The 21,635-nt window shown below is 33.2% G+C and overlaps 4 protein-coding genes across 5 annotated transcripts; all 4 read right to left on the bottom strand.

Annotated features, from left to right (window-relative positions):
• Window positions 1-1,223: 1,223 nt before the first annotated feature.
• LOC123192260 (cysteine-rich repeat secretory protein 38-like) lies at window positions 1,224-2,660 on the bottom strand. 2 transcript variants are annotated; one of them, XM_044604742.1, is made up of 3 exons: window positions 1,782-2,660; window positions 1,582-1,642; window positions 1,224-1,383 (listed from the first exon to the last, which is right to left on the bottom strand). In XM_044604742.1, the coding sequence occupies exons 1-2, from the start codon at window positions 2,632-2,634 to the stop codon at window positions 1,599-1,601; spliced, it is 897 nt and encodes a 298-aa protein (XP_044460677.1). In that variant the 5' UTR covers window positions 2,635-2,660; the 3' UTR covers window positions 1,224-1,383; window positions 1,582-1,598. The 2 variants fall into 2 exon arrangements, with proteins under 2 accessions (XP_044460677.1, XP_044460676.1); XM_044604741.1 differs by lacking the exon at window positions 1,224-1,383 and having other exon boundaries at window positions 1,440-1,642.
• A 4,634-nt stretch (window positions 2,661-7,294) lies between these two features.
• LOC123192258 (cysteine-rich repeat secretory protein 38-like) lies at window positions 7,295-8,825 on the bottom strand. The gene is made up of 2 exons (XM_044604739.1): window positions 7,726-8,825; window positions 7,295-7,479 (listed from the first exon to the last, which is right to left on the bottom strand). The coding sequence occupies exons 1-2, from the start codon at window positions 8,723-8,725 to the stop codon at window positions 7,412-7,414; spliced, it is 1,068 nt and encodes a 355-aa protein (XP_044460674.1). The 5' UTR covers window positions 8,726-8,825; the 3' UTR covers window positions 7,295-7,411.
• Window positions 8,826-13,996: 5,171 nt separating this feature from the next.
• On the bottom strand, window positions 13,997-17,025 carry LOC123192777 (putative cysteine-rich receptor-like protein kinase 16). Its single transcript, XM_044605427.1, has 7 exons — window positions 16,040-17,025; window positions 15,791-15,937; window positions 15,525-15,649; window positions 15,176-15,386; window positions 14,788-14,857; window positions 14,557-14,707; window positions 13,997-14,480 (listed from the first exon to the last, which is right to left on the bottom strand). Exons 1-7 carry the CDS (start codon window positions 16,854-16,856, stop codon window positions 14,151-14,153), a joined length of 1,851 nt encoding a protein of 616 aa, XP_044461362.1. The 5' UTR covers window positions 16,857-17,025; the 3' UTR covers window positions 13,997-14,150.
• Window positions 17,026-17,650: 625 nt separating this feature from the next.
• On the bottom strand, window positions 17,651-20,684 carry LOC123192775 (putative receptor-like protein kinase At4g00960). Its single transcript, XM_044605424.1, has 7 exons — window positions 19,722-20,684; window positions 19,447-19,593; window positions 19,180-19,304; window positions 18,836-19,046; window positions 18,447-18,684; window positions 18,216-18,366; window positions 17,651-18,133 (listed from the first exon to the last, which is right to left on the bottom strand). The coding sequence occupies exons 1-7, from the start codon at window positions 20,515-20,517 to the stop codon at window positions 17,807-17,809; spliced, it is 1,995 nt and encodes a 664-aa protein (XP_044461359.1). The 5' UTR covers window positions 20,518-20,684; the 3' UTR covers window positions 17,651-17,806.
• Window positions 20,685-21,635: the final 951 nt, after the last annotated feature.

Raw genomic sequence — 21,635 nt, 5'->3', positions numbered from 1 at the left:
ATATTTAAAAAATATAAAATTTCATCACATTTTTACTTTCTTAGTTTACAACACTAACATTTCCCCACCTAAAGTTTTAAAAGTGGCAATTTTCCCCTAAGGTTTTGAGGTCTCTTTTCTGGTGACAACCACAGTTCCAACTAATGGACAACAAACGCTATAATCTTCCTCTCCTTTCAATCTGCTCGTGTCGTTGTCCATTTTCGTCAAACAAAGATGGATTCATTTTTATTTGATCAGAAAATGAAAACAAATCATCTTTATCTTGAACAAATAAAAAACATTCTATGTTGGACTGTTGTCTAGACGATGAAGATGAATCGTCTTCATTTGTCCAAGGAGACAAAGACAATTCATTTTTGTCTCCTCGTTGGATGACGACGAATCTATCTTCACTTGATGAAAATGGATGACGACGCAGGTAGATTAACGAGAGAGGAAAATTATAGTGTTCATCATTTGTCGTCCGTCAGTCAAAACTGTGGTTATCGCTAGAGAAGAGACCTCAAAACCCTAAGGGGGGAAATTATTACTTTTTAAACTTTGTGTGGGGGGAAATTGTTACTTTTAAAACTTTGTGTGAGGGGAATGTCATATTTTCAAACATAGGGGTAAAATGAAATAGAACTTTAGTTTTTAAGATTTTTTTTCTAAATGATGATTTTGTCCTTGACTTTAACTGAAATTTGTATTAAAATTTTGTTCATGGATGAGACTTTGTGTTTTTGAAAGTTGGAGAGTATGGGTTTGGGATTATACCCAGCCGTAGGTGGGAACAAGTCTTTTGGCCTTCCCTTAATGTTTGAAATATAAGCTAATTTGAGACATCAATTATTCTTTAATCTTGTTGCATATTCATTTAGTAGTACAGTAATTAAATATGATGTATTATATTTATTAGTTTTAATAATCAATTAAATACTTTACATACAAATTGTTATAATTATTTTAATCAGAGATTCTATAAAAAGTGCTAAAATTATTATTTATATTATCGTATTTTTAGAAACATATTATTGATGATGTATTGTATTAAATCTGTGTATAAGCATTCTAAATTTTTTCTATATATGAATTTTACAATCGTTTTCTAGAAATATATTTTTTACTATTTACTATATTATACTCATATAATTTTTATATCATTTTTTTCCCTATACCCATATTTACTGACCAGGTTGAAAAGTGCTGCGAAGCTTTGGCAAAAGCCTTATTAACTGCTACATCAACGTTATTTAGATAGACATTTTTCTGCAGTAAGAACATAATACCACGTTTTACATGCTGCAAACGAAATTGAAACACCGCTTTTTTTTTTTTTAACTAAAAGAAAATTCCCGAACTAGATGACAAATACTGCAAAAGCAACGAGGGAACTGCAATCTGCTTTCGTGCAAATACCACAAATACAATTTCATCAGCTAGATATGCATAACAAATTATCTATGGCTTTTTCAAATCTCTATTTCTAATTAAAACGAAATTTATTGATGTCATTCTCCAAACTTTCTAAATATCGAATTGAATACACATAGAAAAAGGTAGATTTATCGTTGTAATGCATCAAGCATGAATATATACCTGTCGATGCTGCGGAATTAGTTGGCGCCGGAGGTGGAGACGAAAATAAACTTCTTCTTTCCTGCAGCATCCAAGAACTTTGTTCAGATCAAAACTTGTTGAGTGAACAGAGTTAGACATCTCATGGGTACTCAAATCTTGAAAACTTGATCAAGAAATTGTAAATTGTAAATTGTAAAGGTAGCTTATATGTATATAACCTTGGTGGGTTGTGGTATTGGTTGATGGTGTTGGAGAGGAGACTGGAGGTTCTTCAATCGAAGACTCGTAGAATTTGTTTGTCTCGTATCTGAAACTACAGGACCTGTAGAATTTGTTTGTCTCGTATCTGAAACTACAGCTTGGGGTAATTACTCTGCCGCCTTGCCTTTTTTCACAACAATCTGGCAGAAGCTTATTAGCATCATTGAGGCACTCTTTGCATTTACTTTCTGTTAAGTCAGGAGTGCACTGAACAAGTCCATATAATGTTACAGTATCTGAAACTGATTTTTTTCCAGTAGCATACTTGAGAGGACCCCGCGCTGCAGCTTCACTTATTAGCGTCTGCAACAAGCTCTGCCGTGTTTGATTGAACTTATCAAAATTTCCTGTGATGTTACTTAGCGAATACACAAAAAAATAAGGAGCATTTTCCATTACGCCAATATAGTCATAAAATGCATAACGCAACATACAATTAGTATAGCTTCCATCATCGTATCCGCCGATTGCCATTTTAAAGTTGGGACAGAGAAGTGTCAGGTTCCGAGTGGCGAAAGTTACACAATCTCGGCAACTTTTCGGATTCATGTCCGGTCTGCAGATTGCACTTGCATAAACTCTGTTAGGATTTTTCCCATAAGAGGAATTGTAGAATCCATGGTATGTGGGGATGGTGTATGTGAGGGACTTCAGAAGGCGGTTGAGGTTTGCTTGGTAAGTACTATTGGTGGTGTAATTACCGTTGTTGACATAACAGTCATGGTACAGAGATTCTAGAGCAATGGTAAGATAGAAATAGTAGAAGAAATACAAGGAAAGAAAGAATCGCAATCTAGAAGAAGAAGCCATGATTGTAATTTCTAACCCGTGCTCAAAAGGTTGAATGTTGAGAGTTTTGATGTGATGAATAAATATAAAAAAGACAAAGTGGAGCCTACTTTATTACAGGAAAAATAAGTGGGCTGCCTTTGAAATTGGCAGCACATTAAGAGGCTCTTACATATGCTTGACTATGTAGTGATGGTGGATGCCAATCTCATTGCACTTATCCCATCTCTTCATTTATATTTTATACAATATGCTCATTATCCTTTTTTTTCATAGCTTTAATTACTTTTCTCTTGTCTTCGTCTTCAATATGTTCATTAATTAAAATTGCCGTTTTTTCTTAATAAGAAATTTTATTTGAATCTAACCCTTTTTTGGGACATAATTAACTATAAAAGTAGGTAAAATTTCAGATCCAAAGAATTTAAATTTATATTCTCTTTTATATAAAATTTCTTTTTTTTACCACTCAACTTATCTTTTTAGATCATCTCCACACCATGCCGATGATTTTCATTTCATTCTCTCTCAATTGGGTCCCTTTTGCTTCCATTATTTTAAAATTGACTGGATAGTACTGTTTCTGGTCACCTACACTTCACCTAATTTCCTTTATTAAAAAAAAAAAACTCCCCCATTCGCTTTATATTTTATGTCTTTGTATCAATCTTCACATTTTCTTCTTCTTCTTCTTCTTCTTCAATAACAATTAATTTTCTTTCTTAAAAAAATTATGCATCAGTCCCTTCGCTTTTACGTTTAATACAAGACTCTTTTCACCATGTGAATTATAAGGATGCGTCTATGAACAACTATGAGGCTATGAAATTCATATGTGAACATAATTTTTTCTTCGAAATTAGACGGCATTTTTAGCACGTGAATTATTTTGTTTTGTTAATTTCACGGAGATGTTAACTTTCCTTTATCTAGCATGCTGAAAAGTGCTGCCATCTTTTCATAAACAATAATATTATATGCAAAATTTTTATGTATAAACAACAATGTATTATCATTTTATCTTTTATTTTTAATTTTTTAATCATATAATGACCTATCATTGTTTATACATAAAATTATGCATATAACACTTATTTTATCAATTGCTACGTCAACATTATTTAGGTAGATATTTTTCCCGCTGTAACAATACAAATACCACGTTTTACATGCTGCGCCATTATAGTCATAATATGCGTAACGCAACATACAAACAGTATATTTGCTATCATCGTATCCGCCGATGACCATTTTATGCTTGGGACAGAGAAGTATCAGGTTCCGGGTGGCGAAAGTTACACAATCTCGGCAACGGTCTGGATCCATTTCTGGTCTGCAGATTGCACTTGCATAAACTTTGTCAGGTTTTTCCCCATAAGAGGAATTGTAAAATCCATTGTATAGGGGAGTGGTGTTGGTGAGGGAATTTAGAAGGTGGTTGAGGTTTGCGTGGTAAGTACTATTGGTGGTGTAATTTTGATCTTTGACATAACAGTCATGGTACCGAGATTTTAGGTCAGCGGCAATGGTAAGATAAAAATAGTAGAAGAAATACAGAGAAAGAAAGAAACGCAATCTAGAAGAGAATGCCATGATTTTAATTTCTGAAGCGTGCTCGAAAGGTCGAGTGTAGAGAGTTTTGATATATGAATATAGGGTCATTATCACATACCTTCCTCTTTCCCATAACCTCCCTCATTTTCTAGCGTTCTGATAACGTCGTTAATTGTTATTATTTTGAATTCTAATTCTCTTATGTTGTATGAAAATTTAATTCAATTTAATGAAATTATTTATTTTTTGTACTTAGGAAGCTTGAATATTTTTGGAGTGAAGTTTGGGCCAAGAAGACTAAAATTGGAGCAAGTTTACCAGTTAACAAAATCTGTGATGTTGACTAGGCGTAGACACGTGAAATTACAAGAGCAGAATTCAAAAATTAAATCTGGACGTCCAAATCAACTAAAAAAATCCACAAAATGTCAAGATTTGTTTCCTAAAAAATGGATGATTATTAGCTGAAAAAAAGGATTATTTTAGATAGAAAAAGAAGGATATTTTTGGGAAAAAAATATACATTAAAATATTTTTTTTCTTTCTTTTAGGGAAGATATGTATCAAATTTGTTTGGGTAGATAAGGAGATTAGTATTATCTTTTATTTCCAGATTTAAGTAGGGCGAAAATATATATATATATTTTTTTATTTTGCGGGATCATTCATTATTGTAATTGGCAACAACATTTTTTTGGATTTGTGATTTGCTTAGGATGGTTTATAGTGGCTAAACCTTTTTCTCTTAGTTGAAGGGATCTGAAACCATGAAACTTCAAGAATTGTGAGATTAAGTTTTGTTCTTTAATACATATTTTAATTATTCAAGTATTGATTATTTTCGTTAATTATTTATTATGATTGTATTAGTTGATTACTTAGGCGCGTGATTAGTTAATTGATTAATACGATCTAATACTAGTTTAGATGTTGAATCCGTAATTGTTCGATTCATCTAATTGAAGTGGCAACTGAGATTTATTGTTTGTTGCATCAGAAACTGTAATTCCTAGGAAAAATATTTAACTAGATTAAATGCAACATCGTACGCTTGTGTTGTCTTACTTCGTTGGTTTTTCTAATTCTTAATACTATTGTTTAATTAAATTCGAGATCGTATCCGAATTATTAATCAATAAAGGTTAACTGAAATACATGTTTTTTGTTAACTAATCATAAGGAAAGATAAGTAATTAATACCACAACGAATATTTGAATAATTAATTTGATAGTTTTGGTTGTCAATAATCAATCGTAGTTCCAATGGTGGATGTGACTATAGACCAAGGTTTGTCTAATTGATTATTTGTTTTAAATTATTTTTTCTGAATTTTTATTATTGTTTTTAATTATAATTTGCATCCAATTCAAAATACCCATTTATTCTTTATTTTGATTGATTTGTGACGACGTACTAATTGAAACTCTTCGAGAGAACGATCCTTACTTTTCTTTACTACATTTTTGTTACAGGAATTTAGGATTTTAATTTAGTTATCGATGACAACACTTACCATTTTCACACAGCTAACACAGCCGCCAGCAACAAAAAGAAATAGAACATGAATACTGAAATTTGAGGGGAGGTTTTTAAGAATTTCTGATACTTGGGGGAGGCATTTTGAAAACCTGATACCTCAGAGGAGGAACGTGATCATAAGCATGACTTTATTACGTAGGGACTGAACATGATTCCTGTGAAGTTTCCGTGTGGGGGAGTCACATAATAATTTAGAAAACCGAGATTGAATGCTGACTAATCACGACTTGTGAAATTTCTATGTGGAAAATGGATCTGGAAGAGTCAATAGTTAAACTCTAAAACACGCTAAGTTGAAAGAGTCAAAAAGAAATATAATTTAATGAGAGAAAGAAAATTATATTGTGTTAGAGCTATTTATGACGAGGACTAGTGTCTCATAGTAAGCATTGATAATGATATAAACAAAACACATCCAACCTCAAATTTTAACCCCAAAAAATAAAGAGACCAAAGATTTTGCAGACAAAAAGTGTTGCATCGCTTTCTACCATCCAAGCGCAAGCTGTAAAGAGGGGCCACCACGATGAAAACCAATAATAATGACACGGCTTCTGGAATTGACTTTGGTAAGCCACCCAACTTTGGTGTCTTATTTTTAGTGCTCTTTGTGGAAATGCAAAGAAGACTATAGAGGATATGGATTTTATTCCTCTTCCAACGGATGATCTTCACACAGTACTAATCGAATGAACATTAATGCCTTCTTTAATCATCCAACTGAGCACTAAGTCATGTATGTTTTAACTAAAAGGAAAATCATTGTTGCAATTAGATAAGAAGAGGAAGGAGATACTCTTAAAGATGATAGTATATAAATACAAAAATTTCGTGTTAAGAAGATGTAAGTACATCATTGAAAAGTTTAAGTCTTTTGACTTCAATATGAAGATGTTCATGCTAGTGAGTTAATATGTACCATAAGTTCAAAAATATAGTAACAACTCTAACAAACAACTTTGAATAAAAATTTTATTTCATCTCAAAAATTTAATGCAAAATATATATATATAGACACACACACACACACACATATTTGTCAAATGTTTATAATTTTTCTTATTTGGAAACAAGTTTTTCACCTAAAAAATTATAATATAAAATTTATTCTTATTTAAATCTCACCTAATTTGGGGATATTAATTAAAATAGTATCTTTGTATCAATCTTCACAATCTCTTCTTCTTCTTCTTCTTCAATAATAATTAATTTTCTTTCTTAAAAAAATTATGCACCAGTCCCTTTGCTTTTACGTTTAAGACAAGACTCTTTTCACTATGTGAATAATAAGGATACGTCTATGAACAACTATGAGGCTATGAAATTCATATGTGAACATAATTGTTTCTTCGAAATTAGACGGCATTTTTAGCACGTGAATTATTTTGTTTTGTTAATTTCACGGAGATGTTAACTTTCCTTTATCTAGCATGCTGAAAAGTGCTGCGATCTTTTCATAAACAATAATATCATATGCAAAATTTTTGTGTATAAACAGCGATGTATTATTATTTTATCTTTAATTTTTAATTTTTTAATCATATAATGATATATTATTTTTTGTGTATAAAATTATATATATAACACTTATTTTATCAATTGCTAAGTCAACTTTATTTAGGTAGATATTTTTCCCACTGTAACAATACAAATACCACGTTTTACATGCTGTAAAAGAAATTGAAACAGCTTTTTTTTTTTTAACTAAAAAAAAATTCCTGAAGTAGATAACAAATATTGCAAAAGCAACAAGGGAACTGCAATCTGCTTTCCTGCAAACACCATAAGTACAATTTCATTAACTAGATTAATGCAGAACAATTTATCTATGCGTTTTTCAAATCTCTATTTCTAATAGAAACGAAATTTATTGTTGTCATTCTGTGCAAAAACTGTTTTTTTTCAGTGACGTATTAATGCAAAACAAGTTAATTTTTTCAAACTTGATAAAGATCTATTTGAATTCATATAGAACAAGGTAGATCTACTTTTGTAATGCATAAACCATGAATATATACCTGTCGATGGTGCAGAATTAGTTGGCGCCGGAGGCGGTTGTGGAGATTTTGTGTCTTCTTCCGGTGCGGCAGGATTAGTCGGCCCCGGAGGTGGAGATGGAGATGGAGATTTTGAGTCGTCTTCCGATGGTGGTGGTGGTGTTGGTGATAGTGATTGTGGCGATGGTGATAGTGATTGTGGCGATGGTGCTTCCGACGATGATGGTGTTGGTGAAGATGGTGATGGTGATGGAGAGGGCGAGGGTGTAACAGCATGAACAGTAGAGTCATAGAAAATATTTTGCTCGTACCTGAAATTACAACTAGGTGAAATAACCCGCCCTCCTATACTTCGATCACAGCACTGTGGAAGCAAGGAAGTCGCATTATTTAGGCAATCAACACATTGCTTCTCAGACAGGTCAGGAGTACACTGCGTAAGTGCATATATGTGCTGAGAGCTCGCCGTAGTTGAATTTCCCGTTGCAAACTTCCGAAGAGAATCACCAGAGGCTGCTTCTTTTGTCAAGTTATTCAGTAAGTTTCTCAACACCTCATGAAATTGATTTACTTCCGTAACATTGTTTAAATTATACATCGAAAAGTAAGGCCCGAATTCCATATTACCAAAGAAGGAACGGTTTGAGTACCTTAACATGCAATCATCGTACCAGATAACAGCTTCTTTCTGGTTGGGGCAGCTTTCTGTAAGTTCGGAAGATGAATTCTTGATGCAACTACGGCAATTGTCCGGCTGAACATCTCCTCTACAAAGTGCCATTGCGTTAACTTTGGCAGTGCCTTTGCCGTATGAGGCGTTGTAGAAACCATAGTCGATTTTATTGTTGGAAGTGAGAGAAGAGAGGAGGTGCTTCAGGTTTGCCTTGTAGCTACTATTTGCAGTGAAGTTTCCCTTGTCATATAAACAGATGGTATTGAGGCGATCACCCTGGGCAAAGGTGAGAGAACAAAGGTAGATAACGATGGAACACCACACGAATAGCAATTTTAGTGAAGCCATTTCTGTAGATTGCTTGTATCACTAACCTGAAATTCTGGCCTTTAAATGCCAAAGTGAAGGACTAATTGCTGTTTGAAATGGTCAATGAGTCTTCTCTACCCGAAAAGCAATTCAATTGGTCACTGCAAAGTATAAATGCAATGAAGCTTCCCGTCTAGCACGTTTGGACCCATTTCCTACAAAATTATATATATTTTATATATATATAATATTATTTATACATAAAACATATACATTAATAATGTATTGCATATAATTAAAAATTTTGCAATAATACTGAATTATAATATGAAATTTAATTTTCTTTTATTATTAAAAATAAAATAAAACTTAAATATATAATAATATCCACCTGTATATCTGTTGTATATATTCGTGAGAGATGGTTTTATTGTTATTTTTAAAATTTGAAGCTGTGTCAATTAAAAAAATCTAAGAAATTTATCAATTATGACATTATTTCACTTAGCCCGTAAAACACGTCAGGAAAAAATCTCTCACAATTAAAGCAACTTGTCGAGCTTGAGTATCCAAAATTTGAAAATTCTAAATGTTCAAAAATTTGAAAATTCTAAAAAATTCAAAATTTTCCAGACATCTCCTGAAATTAAACTTGAAAGTTGAAGAAAATTTAAACTAAAAAAATTATTACAAAGAATTTACTATTAATCTCTCACAGCAGACTGTCATAATGAAATAGTATTTGGAAAGTGGTTCAAATTAAAAATTAAAAGAACATCAAGTTTTGTGACAGCTTAATTAAAATTTTAACTTCTGTCTGCATCACCGAATAAAGATGCTTCACCATTTAAACAATAAGAAAGAAGAAAAATCAAAGTCTTTGTTGATTGGGATAGAAAGTTTGAAGTGTTGTAAACGTTCTTGACAATTTATTCCCTTAATTTCTTGTATTCTTGATAATTCATGAACATCACTGCTAAAGCAAAACATTCTGAAGAATAAATATTGATGCAGGAAAGGAATTCAGACTATAAACAATTCCTTTAATTAACAATTGAGTTCAACGACTTACATATCATTCTAGATCAAAAGCAGCGGATCCGAAATTATTGAAACTCAAAACCAGAAAAAAAAAAAAAAGAATATAAACAAGTCTGGCCATTGCTTGAAGTGATGCCTTTAGAGAGGAAAGTAGGAAGACGAAGTAGAATTGTAAAAGCCATGGCATTTTGAGGTAATTCTCATGTCTAATTCAATTTAACAGTTTGAGAAGATGAAACAAGATACAAATTTTAATAACTTAGAGATGGCGGTCCTAGTACAGAAATGTATGGCTTAAGAACATGAGTTTTATCCAAGAGACTGGTAGGATTATGACATGGCATTGATACATGAATAGTCATGCTATTAAAGTTATCGAACTTGAGCCATGGTTGCTAAACTCGAGTATCAGAACTGTCATACCAATACTAGGGGTGTTTAAAGTCAGGTAACCGAACCGGTCTGAGAGATTTGTAAACCGAACCAAATTTCTGGTTCAAAGAAAATTCTAAACCAAAACCAAACCGATGTTTTATAAAAATCGATTGTTAACCGAATCGATTTTGAGGAAAACCGAACCAAATTTTTGGTTACCCGATTTTTGAGTGTATGGTACAGAACCTGTGTAGATTAAAATGTAAATATCATGATAATTACCGAGAGGGCTAAACAAAAAATGGAGATTGTCATGCAATATCGGTTGAAATTTCGACTGAAAAAGATTTGTGACTGTCGTCGAACATAGACTGATGAACAGAAGAGAGAAAAAATGGAATTGGAGTAGTTGAAGACTCGAAGACAAGATCAAAATGCTAAAATCATCATCGACGACCTTGGAATCATTAAAAAACAGAATAACTGATAGTATATTAGTGATGGCGAGGGGAAGAGTGGAGCTGAGGTCCTGAGGAGGATACAGAACAAGATAAGCTTGCAAAGAGAAGAAATGGATTGCTAAAAGAAGGCTTAGAGAAGAAACAATTTTTACCTGAACAACTCAATGGATACAAAATGGAGAGAGCAATATAATTATTTGAAATGTTGGTGCCGGGCGATTGTAGAAGAAAATGTGAACTGAAAAGTTGAAAGAAGAAAATGTGAAAGAGTTGAAAGATGAAAATGTAAAGAGTTGAAATGGTTGAATGCAGCCTGCAGGGGAGTGGTGGAGTCCTGTGATAGAGTACAAAGTACAATATTTGAAAGATGAAATTTTCTTTGGAAAGGCAAACAGTCGTCTTGCTAATATGATTCTGTAGATTGACTTTTAAGTTAATAATATTTTATTTGCTTAAATTCAGTTTTTGTAAAATTTTAAACCAATAATCAAACCGAATTTACAAGTATCTTCTTTTTAATTAAATTTATGATTTGAATAGTGGTTCAATTTGGATAGCGGTTAATTTTGTAGACCCCTATCCAATACCATATTTGATTAAAGACTTTGACTATATAATATTGACTGGTGTTATTAATGCAGAAGACCATGACTAATTAAATATAAAGAAAAGGGAATGCATAACCGTGTATTGGGTTGGAAATACTCGTTTCCCATCTTTGGAAAAGTTTCTTTATTTACAATCATGGGGCTAAAAATAATAAAATTATGTTTACCCAAGATAATTTTGAATAAAATAATACTGAATTATATAATATATAAATATATATTTATTTATGTATTCATTTATTTACTTAAAATAAATAAATATAATATTACTCTTATAAAAATTGTCCAAAATTCATGTTACAACAAAGAAAACTTTTAAATACTAGGTCAAATGACTATTTCCCACCCTGGTATAGTGTGATCCAAAACTAATATCCATTAACTTTTAAAAACTCAAAGTTTAACTTATGAGTCAATTTCTGTAAAAAATTTTAGTTAGGGTAAGGGTTATAATCGTTATTTTAAAAAATTGATAATTTTTAAAAACTGACAATTTCACAACAAGTTAAAGCTTTCTGGTTTTGAAAAGTCGTTTCCCCCCCCCCCCCCCCAGGTATAATGTAATCCAAAACTGATACTCACTAACTTTTAAAAACTCAAAATTCCACTTATGAGCTAATTTCTATAAAAAATTTTAGTTACAGTTAGGGGTATAATTGTTATTTTGATAATAATATTAAAAATATATATAATTCATTAAATTTTCACTCCTAAGTTTTAAAAATTGACAATTTCACAACTGGTTAAAGTTTTCTTGTTTTGAAAAGTCGTTTATATTTTTAAAAGGCCAAACGACTATTTCCCACCCAAGGTTTGATGTATTCTCAAAAGTCTCCCCTTTAACTATGGAAACACCAAATACCCACCCATGGCCGGTTAGATTTAACCAAACCCTAACGTCTGAAAATTTTATCTCCTTTTACCCCCCTAAACTTTAAAAACTGAAATTTTCCCCCTGCCTAAGTTTTAAAAAATTGCATTTTCACCCTAGGGTTTGGTTTTGAAATCTCCGGCGACCTCTCCGGCTCCGTTGCCGACGGCCGCTCCCTCCCGAAGCAACCTCTCCTTCCGGCGATCTCTTTCCTCCCATTTGGAGGTCCGATCGACGCCCGGAGACGTCGTGGGAGACGAAGAACTTCGTCGGGAAGACGAAGTTCTTCGTCTTCCCAGACGAAGATGACGCCGTCGTCTTCGTCTGGAAAGACGATCGTCTTCCCAGAAGAAGACCTCTGGGAAGACGACGACGTCGGCTTCGTCTGGGAAGACGAAGCTTCGTCTTCCCGACGAAGTTCTTCGTCTCCCACGGAGTCTCCGGACGTCGATCGGACCTCCAAATGGGAGGAAAGAGATCGTCGGAAGGAGAGGTTGCTTCGGGAGGGAGCGACCGTCAGCAACGGAGTCGGAGAGGTCGCCGGAGATTTCAAAACCAAACCCTAGGGTGAAACTGTGATTTTTTAAAACTTAGGGTGGGGGAAAATTTTAGTTTTTAAAGTTTAGGGGGGTAAAATTAGATTCTATTTTAGTTTATTTTTAATATTATAGCAAAAATGACGATTTTACCCCTACCACCGTTAGGGTTTGGTTAAATCTAACCGGCTATGGGTGGGTGTTTGGTGTTTCCATAGTTAAAGGGGGGACTTTTGAGAAAAAGCTAAACCTTGGGTGGGAAATAGTCGTTTGGCGTTTTTAAAAGTCAATTTCTATAAAAACTTTTAGTTAGGGTAAGGGTTATAATCGCTATTTCGAAAAATTGACAATTTTTAAAAACTGACAATTTCACAACAAGTTAAAGTTTTCTGGTTTTGAAAAGTCATATTTCCCCCCAAGGTATAGTGTAATCCAAAACTGATACCCACTAACTTTTAAAAACCCAAAATTCCACCTATGAGCTAATTTCTATAAAAAATTTTAGTTACAGTTAGGAGTATAATTGTTATTTTGATAATAATATTAAAAATATATATAATTCTTTATATTTTCACCCTTAAGTTTAAAAAATTGACAATTTCACAACTGGTCAAAGTTTTCTAGTTTTGAAAAGTCGTATTTCCCCCCCAAAACCTAGGGTTTTCTTTCCACTTTTCTCCAGCCACCAACGGCCTCCACAAAACTCCTTAACTCATCGTTGACCACCACATTGGTCTGGATTCATCTGGATTAAAGGAATCCAAATGAAGCGTCTTTTGGTGATGCCTTTGTTGTCCAAATTGTTTGGATTCGTCTAATCTAGACCAAGGTGGTGGTCAAAGATGGGTTAAGGAGTTTAGTAGAAATCCCTGATGATTGGAGATGTTGCCAAAGAGGAGAGGAAAGGTTTTGGAGGGAAACTGTCACTTTTCAAAATTAAAAACTTTAACTAAAGGTGAAATTATTAATTTTTAAAACTTAGAGATGAAAAAATAATGAATTACATATTTTTCTAATATTATTGTTAAAATGATGATTTTACCTCTAACTCTAATTAAAAATTTTAACAGAAATTGACTCATAAGCGAAACTTTGGATTTTTTAAAGTTAGCATGTATCAGTTTTGGATCACAGTATGCCTCGGGTGGGAATAAGTCATTTCACCCGAATGTCATATCTATCCTTAAGATCTTCTATGAAATCTTTTTTGCACCCTTATTATCTTTTTTTTTTTTTTAATATGTAAAGTTGTGTCCGATAAAATAAAGAAATCTATCTAATAGATTTATCAATTATGATGCATAAATCACTTTTTGAATAAGAATAATATCATACCTATTCATTTTGTATATTCAAATAAATACATATTTTTTATTTGAATTGTTAAATTAAAATAAGTGTTTTCAGGAAAATTGTACTAACTATTAAAAAGTCCTTTAATTAATACTTCAGTTTAATGACTTGCATATCATTCTAGATCAAAAGCAAAGGATCTGAAATTATTGAAACCCAAAAGCTTTAAAAAAAATAATAATAATATGAACAAGCTTAAAGATCCATCATCATTATACATTATCGAGGATACAACTCGGTAATTGAAGCTTCATTCACTGTAAATTGGGCATCATTGATTTTTGATCTACCACGCAAAGTGATTCTTGTTGAATCATCCGGTCTCACGGATGTGTTCATGTAAAATGCAGGTTTTGAGGGCACTGCGATAGACACAGAGCCGCTAGTAAGCATGAGAACAACTGCAGTCATCGTTGGTCTATCAGCTTCATTTTCTTGAACACAAAGTAATCCAATATGAATACATCTGATAATTTCACCACTGAAATGACCCCTTAAAGTGGGATCTATCATGTTTAAAGCTGTCTCCTCTTTCCAATTTCTCCATGCCTGCAAAAAATGAACAATACAATATCAGTGCCTTTGTCTGATTTTCAACCTTTCATGGTAAAAGATTTTTGCTTACATAAGTTAGCAGGTTCTCTCCTTCTTTTCCGCCGCAAAAGCTATTGATCTTTTGGCCAGTTATGATTTCCAAGACTAATACGCCAAAGCTGAAAACATCGGATTTGACTGAAAAGTGTCCATAATACACATATTCAGGAGGCATATACCCACTGCATAAGTTGAAATTAGTTAGTTATACTGAAAATCAGAGCTATCTGAGATGTCTAAGTATGTTGTAGCATATACTTACAAGGTTCCAACAATTCTACTTGTATCACCTCGAGTTTGATCGAATTCGAATAACTTTGCCATCCCAAAATCTGAAATTTTTGGAGTCATATCTTTATCTAAGAGAATGTTACTTGCTTTTATGTCACGATGAATGATTTTTAATCTTGAATCTTCGTGAAGGTATAAAATTTCTCGAGCTATGCCTCTTATGATTTTGTATCGGATTTCCTAATCTAATGATAATCGCTTGGTTGGATCTATGAATTCATAAAAACCAAAGCTTTTAACAAGTTGCATATATCTAAACAGAAGCATTTGCTTTTTAAATGCTACATATGTCCCCAAGAAGAATACATAGTAACACAACTCATTTTTGTTAAAGAAACAAAAACGTAGTGAAAGCATACCAAATACAAAGTTATCTAGGCTTGAATTTGGCACAAACTCATATATAAGAAGCCTTTCTTTATCTTCCAAGCAGAAACCTAGAAGCCTAACTAGATTTCTGTGATGAAGCTTGGCCATCAAGAGGACCTCATTTTTAAATTCTAGATCTCCTTGTCCTGAATCTCTGGACAGCCTTTTCACGGCTATATCCTGTCCGTCTGGAAGTCTTCCCTGAAATCATATTAAGAAACAAAAAAAAAAAAAGAGGTAACTGTAAAATGATTGAATTGCAACTCGACTTGAGAACTCAAGCTTTACGACTGAATACAATTTTGATCAATCAGTGCTCCTTGTCACTTTCTCAATTACCATGTAAACGGAACCAAATCCACCTTGTCCAAGCTTATTACCAGTGGAAAAATTATCAGTTGCAGCTTTGATAGTGCTGAAGTCGAATTGCAGGGATTCCACAGGCTCAATTTCATCAGCGTCATCTTAAAATTAGTGTCAAGTTAGCATATAAAAATATGGCTACTGATAAATGAAAAAAATTATAATGGACCTCTATTCTAGTTAAAATTTCATCCTTAAATTTGATAACCCTTAACATAAAAAACAATGCATAAATGACTAACCCTTTAACTCTTGCTTTCTTCTTATCTCCTTCTTCGCCTTTCTTCTCCTTCTTAAAGGGACATAACTGACAGCAGCAAATACTGCTATGGTAAAAATTATAGAGACAACAATAATTGCAACAGCTACAGGGGAAATGCCTCCTTTGTCTGCAAAAATCATAAAGGGCACAGATATATATAATACAAAAATTCAATGATTAGATCTGAAATTCCCTTTATAAATTTGAGTTAAATTAAGCTCGTGCTTACCAGGTATCTCATTAGTTACCTGTGGAGGAGAAATTCTCGGTGGTGGTGGAGGAGATGGAGATGGAGATTGAGCCTCAATTGAATCATAAAAGGGATACAAATCCCAGCGAAAAACACAGTTCGGCCTATCAACATAACCTCCTTGCTTCCCATGACAGCAACTCTGGTATTTAGATACAGACTGACGAAGGCAATAATCGCAATTACTCGGGGGTAAGTCAGGAGTACACTGCATAAGAGAATATATCTTCCGAAACAAAGTCAAATTAGCTTCTCCAGTTGCAAATTTGAGCATAGAAGAACCCATAGAGGCTTTTGTAACCAGGCGATCCATTAAACTTTCCCAGATCTGATCAAACAGTGTCAAATTCATATTGAGATCACCCGTATTATATCCAGATTCCGTAGGATCCAGCTGCAATACCCCATAAAAACGCTGGTTTGAATAGCGTACAACGCAGAACACTTCCCAGTCAATGGCTTGGCTTTGGTTGGTACAATTGGTTACGAGATCATGGAATGTGGAATTGACACAGCTGGAACAAACTTCTGTAGAAGAATCGCCTCTGCAAAGTGCAGAAGCATAAACTTGGTTGGTGTCTTGGCCAATTGTGGCAGTATAAAAGCCACCTTTTGTTGATACATTAGCTGCAAGAGTTGAGACGATTAGGTTGCGATTCTTGCCATAAGTACTGTTTGTTGTGAAGTTTGCTGTGCCGTAACATCTCCGGCCATTGCTAAAAGTGATGCCTATAGAGAGGAAAGTAAGAAGACGAAGTAGAATTGTAAAAGCCATGGCATGTTGAGGAATTCTCATGTCTAATTCAATTTAACAGTTTTGAGAAGATGAAACAAGATACAAACTTTAATAACTCAAAGATGGCGGTCCTATTACAGAAATCTATGGCTTGAGAACATGATTTTTATCCAAGAAACCGGTAGGATTATGAAATGGCATTGATACATGAATAGTCATGCTATTAAAATTTACGAACTCGAGCTGTGGTTGCTAAACTCGAGTATCAGAACTGCCATATCACTACAATATTTGATTAAAGACTTTGACTATATAATATTGACCGACCAAGACCAAGACCAAGACCAAGACTAATTAAAAATAAAGAAAAGCGAATGCAAACCGTCTATTAGGTTGGAAAATAACTCGTTTCTCATCTTTGGAAAAGTATACTTTATTTACAAGCATGACTCTGAAAATAATAAAATAATATTAATTTTAAATTAATAATAAAATTATATTTAATTATATAATAAAATATATAAATATATATTTATTTATTTATTCAAAATAAATATGTATAATATTATCTTTATAAAAATCATCCAAGATTAACATTACAACAAAAAGAACTTTTAAATACTATATCTATTTTAAGATCTTAGATGGAATCCTTTTTAACCCTTATTATCTTTAAATTTTTTTTTTAATATGTAAAATTGTGTCAGTTAAAAAAAAAAAATCTATCTCACATATTTATCAACTACGATGTCATTTTACTTAGTCCTTAAATTACTTTTGAAATAAGAGTAATATTATATAAATTTATTTTATATACTTAAATAAATATATATTTTACATGTATCATCATACAATTGGAATAAATGCTTTAAAAATTCCTTGAATTAATACTTCAGTTCAATGACTTGCATATCATTCAAGATCAAAAGCAGAGGATCTGAAATTATTGAAACTCAAAAGCTAAAAATAATAGAATATGAACAAGCTGAAAGATCCATCATCATTATATATTATCGAGGATCCAACTCGGTAATTGAAGCTTCATTCACTGTAAATTGGACATTATTGATTTTCGATCTACCACGCAAAGTGATTCTGGAATCATCCCGTCTCACGGTTGTGTTCATATAAAATGCAGGCTTTGAGGGCACTGAGATAGACACAGAGCTGCTAGTAAGCATGAGAACAACTGCAGTCATCGTTGGTCTATCAGCTTCATTTTCTTGAACACACTGTAATCCAATATGAATACATCTGATAATTTCACCACCGAAATGGCCCCTCAAAGTGGGATCTATCATATTTAAAGCTGTCCCCTCTTTCCAATTTCTCCATGCCTACAAAAAATGAACAATGCAGATACAATGTCAGTGCCTTTCTCTGATTTTCAACATTTCATGGTAAAACATTTTTGCTTACATAAGTTAGCAGGTCCTCTCCTTCTTTTTCATCACAAAAGCTGTTGATCTTTTGGCCAGTTATGATTTCCAGGACTAATACGCCAAAGCTGAAAACATCAGATTTGACTGAGAAGTGTCCATAATGCACATATTCAGGAGGCATATACCCACTGCATGAGTTGAAATTAGTTAGTTACACTGAAAATCAGAGCTATCTGAGATCTCTAAGTATGTTGTAATATAAACTTACAAGGTTCCAACAATTTTACTTGTATCACCTCGAGTTTGATCGAATTCGAATAACTTTGCCATTCCAAAATCTGAAATTTTTGGAGTCATATCTTTATCTAAGAGAATATTGCTTGCTTTTATGTCACGATGAATGATTCTTAATCTTGAATCTTCGTGAAGGTACAAAATTCCTCGGGCTATACCTCCTATGATTTTGTACCGGATTTCCCAATCTAATGATAATCGCTTGGTCGGATCTACGAATTCATAAAAACCAAAGCTCTTAAACAGATTGCATATATCTAATCAGAAGTATTTGCTTTTTAAATGCTACATATGCCCACAAGAAGCATACATAGTAACACAACTCATTTTTGTTAAAGAAACAAAAACGTAGTGAAAGCATACCAAATATAAAGTTATCTAGGCTTGAATTTGGCACAAACTCATATATAAGAAGCCTTTCTTTATCTTCCAAGCAGAAACCTAGAAGCCTAACTAGATTTCTGTGATGAAGCTTGGCCATCAGGAGGACCTCATTTTTAAATTTTAGATCTCCTTGTTTTGAATCTCTGGACAGCCTTTTGACAGCTACCTCCTGTCCGTTTGGAAGTCTTCCCTGAAGTCATATTAAGAAGCAAAAATATGAGGTAATTGTAAAACGATTGAATTGCAACTAGATTTGAGAACTCAAACTTTACGACTGAATACAATTTTGATCAATTGGTGCTCTTTGTCACTTTCTCAATTACCTTGTAAACAGAACCAAATCCACCTTGTCCAAGCTTATTATCAATGGAAAAATTATCAGTTGCAGCTTTGATAGTGCTGAAGTCGAATTGCAGGGATTCCTCAGGCTCAATTTCATCAGCAGCATCTTAAAATTAGTGTCAAGTTAGCATATAAACATATGACTACTGATAAATGAAAAAAATTATCATGGACCCTTATTCTAGTTGAAATTTCGTCCTTAAATTTGATAACCCTTAACATAAAAAACCAATGCATAAATGACTAACCTTCTAACTCTTGCTTTCTTCTTTTCTTCTCCTTTGCCTTTCTCGTTCTCCTTAGAAGGACATAACTGAAAGCAGCAAGTACTGCCATGGTGATAATTATAGAGACAACAATAATTGCAACAACTACTGGCGCAATACCTCCTTTGTCTGCAAAAATCACAATGGATATTAAAAGTAAATATCCTACCTACTCACCCATATATATGCATTCAAAAATTCAATGATTAGATCTAAAATTCCCCTTAAAATTTGAGTTAAATCAAGTTCGTACTCACCAGGTGCGATAGTTATCTGTGGAGGAGATGGAGGAGATGAAGACGGAGATTGAGCTTCAATTGAATCATAAAAGGGATACAAATCCCAACGAAAAACGCAGTTAGGCCTGTTAACATAACCTCCTTGCTTCCCATGACAGCAAGTCTGGTACTGAGATACAGACTGACGAAGGCAATAGTCGCAATTACTCCGAGACAAGTCTGGAGAACACTGCATAAAGGAGTATATCTTCTGAAACAAAGTCAAATTAGCTTCTCCAGTGGCGAATTTGAGCTTAGAAGAGCCCATAGAGGCTTTTGTAGCCACGCGATCCATTAAACTTTCCCAGATCGGATCAAACCGTGTCAAATTCATATTGAGATCACCCGTATTATATCCGGCTGTCATAGGATCCAGCTGCAGTACTCCAAAAAAAGGCTGGTTTGAATAGCGTACAACGCATCCCATCCATTCAATAGCTTCGTTTTGGTTGGGACATTTGGTTATGAGATTATGGGATGTGGAATTGACACAGCTGAAACAATCTTCTGGAGAAGAATCACCTCTGCAAAGTGCAGAAGCATAAACTTGGTTGGCGTCTTGGCCAATTGTGGCATTATAAAAGCCACCATTTGTTGATGCATTAGCTGCAAGAGTTGAGACGATAAGGTTGCGGTTCTTGCCATAAGTACTGTTGGCTGTGAAGTTTCCTGTGTCGTAACAATTCTGGCCATTGCTTAAAGTGATGCCTATAGAGAGGAAAGTAAGAAGACGAAGTAGAACTGTAAAAGCCATGGCATGTTGAAGGATTCTCATGTCTAATTCAATTTAACAGGTTTGAGAAGATGAAACAAGATACAACCTTCAATAACTCAGAGATGGCGGTCCTAGTACCGAAATCTATGGCTTAAGAATATGCCTTCTGAAATATAAAACGCGGATATTTTAACTAGGATTTTTTCCAACTTTTGAAGTCCAATTGTGCCAAATTGAACACTGAAGACTTTGACTATATAATATAATATTGACTGGCGTTATTAATGCAGAAGACGAAGACCAATTAAAAATAAAGAAAAGAGAATGCATAAGCATAACCGTGTCCAAAGACAAAGACAACGACAACGTTTTCATCTCATTTTCAATTTATTATTTGTTATCAATCGTTATCATGTGATTTGTTATTAATTTATTTTCAATTTTTTTAATTGATGGCTAAAATATTTATCAATGTTTAATGATAACAAAATTTGTATTTAAATAATAATTTTTTCCTTTTAATTTGAATAAAGGTGGCTTTTGGTCGAAATCCAACTGAGAAAGTGTGTCCATTCAAACTCTCTTCAATAGATTCTAATCAAACATTACAATTTTCGCAAAATCAAATTGTAGTGACAGATAGAACATCAAATGAAGATTGTCTTGACACCAATGTTGTGACCATATTAATTTGAAATTTTTTAATCAAAATAAATATTTAAACATTTTTATTTAATTTTAAATTCATTATATTCAAGCAAATACTAATGGTTTCTTAATAATAACATATCGTCTATAAAATACTCATAATATGAAACATAACTTTATTGTTATTTTCAAAATGTGAAGTTGTGTCAATTAAAAAAATCTAAGAAATTTATCAATTATGACATCATTTCACTTAGCCCGTAAAACCCTTCAGGAAAAAATTCTCTCTCAATTGTCGCGCATGAGTTTCCAAATTTTGAAAATTCTAAATATTTCAAAATTTGAAAATTCTAACAAATTCAAAATTTTCCAGATATCTCCGGAAATTATTCTTTTTGCTTCCGTGTGAACACTCCCTTAATTGTTGGGACTTTTGCTTGACGACAATTCTCAGAAACACGAAATTTTGTTTTGGTGTGAGAACACGTTTATGTTTTTTAGGGAAAATGCTGCATAGATGCTGGTGTAAA

This window comes from Mangifera indica, chromosome 12, assembly GCF_011075055.1.
Source record: "Mangifera indica cultivar Alphonso chromosome 12, CATAS_Mindica_2.1, whole genome shotgun sequence".
Classification (NCBI taxonomy): Eukaryota; Viridiplantae; Streptophyta; class Magnoliopsida; order Sapindales; family Anacardiaceae; genus Mangifera; species Mangifera indica.
This window is presented reverse-complemented; position numbering and strand designations above follow the sequence as displayed.